Here is a 6,278-nt window from a genome sequence, read left to right as displayed (position 1 = left end):
ACGTTCCATCACTCAACGCCATAGCCTTCTGTCTATTGACCACATTCTGTGTGATTGGAACAGCATCCGTTGGGTCTTCCGTTATTTGTGAAGCTATGGCCTTTGTGGCCTGCTGCTGCTGCAACAATTTGATGTGCAGCGTCTGTGGCTGTTGTAGCTGTTTGTGTTGGTAGGTGTACAGTGGAAGCTTTGAGACACGGGTAACATCTGTAGAAAATCCCTGGAATGAAGTTGAAGTCGTTGTCGACATTGCCGATGAACCAGAAACTGATGCAGTTCCTTCTGATGTGCTGAAGTTGAAATTATTCTCGTTGTTGGCGCTGTCACAGCTTCCGGTCTTGGTGATGGTTGTGAATGAAGTGGTTTCTCTAATATGTTTGCTACTGCTGTTGTTAGCGCCTCGGCTGTTGTTGTTGCTATCGCTTGCATTGGCATTGTCGGCAGTGACACACTGTTGTTGGCCATAGTGGTTGTTGTTGTCTTTATTTTGATTGAAACGTTGATGCAGTTGATTACGATTTCCACTTAGCGGAGTTTGCTGGCGCTGTTGTAACACTGATGAACTTTGACTGGTTTTTGATTGGTGTTGCAGCCGCTGTTGATTTGTTCGATAGTTGTTGTTGCTGCTGTTGCTCGTGTCGCTATCATCTCTATTCGATTTATTTGCTCCATTCAATGGATAATTACTTTGTAATGCATTTTGCCGATAGAGATTGGAGTGATTTGTCGTTGTCACTAGGGATGTGGTTGTTGTTGCGACTGTTGATGCCGTGCCAACATTTGAAAATGAGAACGGTGTATACGTTGAGGTGGAGGAACGTGGAACGTGTAAATGATGGGTATTTGAACTTAGGCGTGAACTCGGCGATGACCTCAGGTCATTGAGCATAATATCCAAGTCGGTGGCCAAAGAGCTCAAGAGCTGCAAAGAATTAAAAAAGAAGAATAATGGAATATCTTTTTAATTAAATGTGATTACATTTGAAATGAAGTTTATTGTTATTCTTTATGTTGTCATCGAAATACCTTAACGATAACATGTAAGAATTATTGTTTTTCATTTACATATCATACAAATGTACATTGATACAAATGATTAATTTTTCCCTGTCTTCCACTTGTTCTCATTTAAATCTGTCAATAAAATACAATTAAAAGTCAGAAAATTATTTGACAGCCGGTTCATATTCAATTGGAATTCATTGAATGCAAGTGCCCCGAAACATGTTTGGCGCTTTCGTTGTTAGAATTTTAAGTAACCACCTGAATCTTTGGTAAACACTTCCATTGTTCTGTCAGTTCAATATTAATGAATCCGTGATGTAGAGCGGGAGTATTTTTTTACACATTTACATAAGTGAAAGGAACTTGCAACAACGTTGCATTCAAATAAAATAAATGCACTTACTTTAGGTTTTCGTAGGTCTGAATGTTATTTTCATTAATTGTAATTCCTGAAACACGAACTATTATTTTTTGTAATGCCTTAGTAATGAAAATCGTTTTCTCGGTGTTGTGTTGAATAAAAAAAGAAATTAAAAAACTTTCAAGAGAAATGCCGACAATTGATTGAGGTTTAATTGCCGATTAGAATCAATTGGATAGGGAAGTTTGTCTGAGAAAAATTTTTGTTTGAGTCCACGAAGGTTAAAGTGGTGCAAAATCTAAAAGTTGAATATCACAATTCTAATTAATTAAACACATCTAATATATTACGAGTGTTTTAGTCATATATCTGCGGAAGGTATAAGGACAGTTTTTAAACATAATTCCCTAAAATAATTTGTTCATAACACAATTGGCAATTTTTTGTTATAAGCTCCATAATTTTTGGTGCGGAACACCAAACGGCATGGATATAGAACAGAAAAAAATGTAAAGGTGTTTTGTTCTGCACCCATAAAGCTTGGTGTATGGAACAAAAAAATGTTTGTAGTCGCAATGCGGATATGGCACATATTGACATCTGAATATCTCAAAAACTATAGCAGATAAACCGATTTAAAAATCTGAGGGGACATGGTTTACAATCTTCGACGGTACATTTGTCTCCAAATGTCACAAATTTCGTATGGAGGATTTTCGTACACATCATAGAAGATAACTTATCTGACCACAATTTGTTATGTTGCTGCATAATTATTTAAAATAGAATAAACATTTTCATCTTTGAAACAATTTAAAAAGAGACTTTGTGAAACTTTCAACGCCTTTTATTGTGAAACTTGCTATAATATCGAAAATCGACACATTGAGCTCTGCAATTTCAAAATGTAGCACGATTCAACGAAAACTTACACATACTTGTAAACAGATTTCTCTATGGACAACCAAAACTATATCTACCCTCATATTTTTCAAAGAAAAATCTATTGAAAAATAAGTAAAAAAGCGAAATTTTATACCCTCCGAACTTTTTATACCTCCACCACGAAGTGTGGGGTTTCCTTTCGTTTATGAAAGTACTAAGCTCTTCCTCTTAACTGATGATAATAACTTTATATCTATCATTTCCAGTGTGGAAGTCTTTTATCCATTGAAATTCCAAAATTCCAAGTTACATCCACTTCAGAAGGCAAATGTAGCAAATACCTTTAAAAGAGCTCTTAAGGGACGTCATCATTGTTCCTTCCAAAACGTTGATCAATAATGTAAGTTTTCCGAATTGAGCTTTTGTATTCTCTTGCAACACACAATTCAAATTCGTTCGAGAAATTGTCACCGAATTATATGGGGCCTATACCAAAATGTGCACCTATACTGTCTGATTTTTTGCACCTTTCGCGAAGACTAAATACCAAATTTCAGGTATTCAAGTTGAATAACCTATTCAAGTTGGGTAACCTTGAAAAGTATTAAATTTTAGTCATTCGGTGGGATATTGAAGGCGCAACCTTCTAAATACCGAATGACAACAATCGGGAGGTACAGTTCTATAGGGGCTATATGAAGATATGGACCTATACTGACAAATTTCATGTGGAAAGTTTTATACCCTCAATGAAGACTAAATACAAAATGTCAGCCATTTCGGTGTGATAATGAGGCTAAAACCTCCAAAATAACGAATATCGAGAGGTACCGTTCTTGCAGGGCTATATCAAAACGTGAACCGATTTAGCCCATTTTCAATATCGAACATCCTTGGAATAATAGAAGCTTCTATACTAAATTATAATGCGAGCTGAATCTTGATTTCAACAGACGGACGGAATAACATGGTTACATCAATTTAGAATTTTATGCTGATACGTTTTGAGAGCATTCGATATCACTATTGTGTTTTTGAAAAAAATGTACCGTTACTGATATATTTTTTGACAACACTACGTATGTGAGCCCTTTTGTAAAATAATTGCCATATTATTAAAGCGACATAAGCAGCAGTAAATCGCAAATATATTCATAAAAATAACACAGGGCAACATAGGTTATTTTGTACAAATAAAATTAAAATTTTGATTGATTATCTTTCAAGTGAAAACGACATAAAACTAAATGCTATTTTATCTTCAGTTTCTGCTTTTATTTAATTTACTCTCAAACACAAGTTTAGTTACGCAGCATATATAAAAAAAGAGATCCTTTGCCTTATAAACAGGTCCCACAGCAAGAGCATCTGATCACTCATTTAATTGCTAAATTACACTATTGCGATGAAATCGCAGTACAAAAAGTAAATGAATATGTAGGTGCAAATACATCAAGTTTTAAAAGCGTATTATAAAACGATAATGAATAATTTATAATACCTCCCAGTATTTCTAAATAATGTTGGTATGAAGAATATTTTAATTGTACCCTATACATATATATATATATATATAATTGTTCCACAAACATCCCATAAGGGACAAGGGAGACTTCTCTCATATCAATGAGTGCACCCCGATTCATATTAGCTCAATGATATGGGACCTACAGTTTATCGCCGAGTCCGAACGGCGTGTCTAAGACACCACTTTTGTAGAGAAGTTGTACATGGCTGAAATACTCAGGAAATGTCGCCAGCATTACTGAGGGGTATTTTGCCACCGTTGAAAAGTGTTTTGGTGTTGCCTGACCGGGGAATCGAACCCACGACCTTATGTGTGCAAGGCGGGTGTGCATACCATTGCACCACGGTGGCACCCGCTATACCACAATGTGGAAAAGGGTATTACAAGTTTGTTTTGGTAAAAATTCATGTAACACCGCGAAATATTCGTCGGAGACCCCCAATGTGGTATACCAATCGTCATATCTCGACGAGATAAACCGATTTTGAGATGTGTGTCCGTCCGTCCGTCTGTCGATTATAAATTGTAAACACGCTCCAGGCCGCAATTATGGACCGATCGTCACGAAATTTTGTATGGAGGTCGGGTTCAGATCAGAATAGATCCCTATTCTTATTGGTGATGATCGTGAAATATTTAGCGGGTGAAATGGACCAAAAACATAATATTTATCCAATTTTCTAGCGGCTCTGTAGGTCTCAATAATAATCCGATCAACGCGTAATTTTAAATAAGGTAAGAGTATATCACAAAGAATAAGCTTGCAATTTGAGATGGCGATCGGGTAATATTTAGCGGGTTAAATGGACCAAAACTTTTGTGTGAAAATTGTGAAAATTTTTAATATACAGCTTATATCTTAATTCCTGGAAGTGACATTCCGGACAAGTGAGATATACTTGAAAGTGGAACGCTTGACCTTTCAATTGATGCCAATTATGTTGGTGTGCATGATCAGATAACAGAGTTACAGCCTAATATATTCCGTAATTTGTTTGTAGTGTAATAATAAACTTTTTGCGGGTGAAATGGACCATTACTTTTGTATGAAAAATATAAAAATTTTATTTTTGGTCGATATTTTAATTCCTTGAGGACATATATATATATGTATTTCGCAAAGTAGCCTACATATGGAAAAAAACTACTGACCTTTCCTCTGATGAAAATTGCAATAAAGTGTTTGCTAGATAAGTGTTTGTAGAGAACCACATTTTTATCCCATGCTACATATTGTCTCTCCAAAAGTTTATGTAACACCACGAAATATTCGTCCTAGACCCCTTATTTGGTATGCCAAAATTAATATCTCGACGAGATAAAGCAATTTAGCGATGTGTGTCTGTCCATTAAAAATTGTAAACAAGCTTAAGGCCGCAATTATGGACCGATTGTAACGAATTTTTTAAGGAGGTTGGGTTCGGGCCAGAATAGAAATTATTAGTTTTTGGTGATGATCGTGAAATGTTCAGGGGATGAAATGGACCAAAAACAAAAATTTAACCAATTTTGTAGCGGCTCTGTAGGTCAAAATAATAACCCGCAAAATTTTAAACAAAGTTTGAGTTTATGATGAAGAAGAAGCGTACAAACCAACGTGAAGATCAGATGATACTTAGCGGGTTAAATGCACTGAATCTTTTGTGTGAAATTGGTAAAAATTTCAATAACGTAGCGGTTAAACAACGGAAGTAGTAGTACTATACTATAGCGGGGACGTACGCAGGGGGGGGGGCACGGGCCCCACCCGAAATGGTTTGGTCGAACAAAATTTTCTAAGCTACTGTAACTAGTTATTATATTTTTTTCTCAAAAAAATTTTTGTATGTTTGAAGATTTCAAATTAAAACATATAGTTTTCTTAAGTTCCTGAACAGAAAATGTTCATCATTAACAAGTTTTGTAAAAAAATATTTGAAAATTTTTTGTTTGTATGCTGTTTTTGAGAGAAACTTCCAATGAAATCTGAATTACTTCTTCATGTCATATCATTCCACTATCAAATGCGAATTCCATAATGAATATACTCCAAGTTTATGTCATATTCGAACTATATAGAGCTCTCGAGGATTAAAACTCATTCTGTAACAACAAAAATAACGAGTTCAGTATTGTGGAAATGGAATTTGTTTTACTGCCCTTTGCTTTTGCTTCAAAACAAAAAAAAAAAAAAAAAAAAAAACAAAGTTGAAAAGCACACTCAAATTTGGTAGTTTATCTTGCGTATTCATTTTCTTATCGACGTACATAAACAGGCCCTAAGAAACAAAAATTATAACGCTTCTTTTGTAACATTATATTAAAAGTAAAAATAATCCTGGAATCAGACTCTATCTCTCCCGTAAATAACACTGTTCAACATTTTTAAGATAATCTTGTGCAAACAATTTGAAGTGAGGATTTTGTGAAAGTACAGACCCAAAATACATAAGTTCTAGTTGCGTTTTGTGGAGTCAGATCCAGCTTGGATTTTAAATATTGAATTTTTAAAGCTATATC

General features: G+C 35.0%; 1 protein-coding gene across 9 annotated transcripts in view; it reads right to left on the bottom strand.

Annotated features, from left to right (window-relative positions):
- The window catches only part of spri (Src homology 2 domain-containing protein sprint), a 613,225-nt gene that overhangs the window by 391,634 nt on the left and 215,313 nt on the right, over positions 1-6,278 (bottom strand). For all 9 annotated transcript variants that reach the window (XM_073972426.1, XM_073972433.1, XM_073972427.1 and 6 more), the window contains one exon: positions 1-922. This exon is cut by the window's left edge and continues 334 nt beyond it. In XM_073972426.1, coding sequence (XP_073828527.1) covers positions 1-922 — 922 coding nt within the window. The remainder of the gene's footprint in view (positions 923-6,278) is intronic.

The sequence above is a fragment of the Musca autumnalis genome, unplaced genomic scaffold (assembly GCF_047663935.1).
Source record: "Musca autumnalis isolate F117 unplaced genomic scaffold, ASM4766393v1 scaffold_3, whole genome shotgun sequence".
Taxonomy (NCBI): Eukaryota; Metazoa; Arthropoda; class Insecta; order Diptera; family Muscidae; genus Musca; species Musca autumnalis.
Note: the sequence above shows the minus strand (reverse complement) of the source record. Positions and strands in the feature narration are given on the sequence as shown.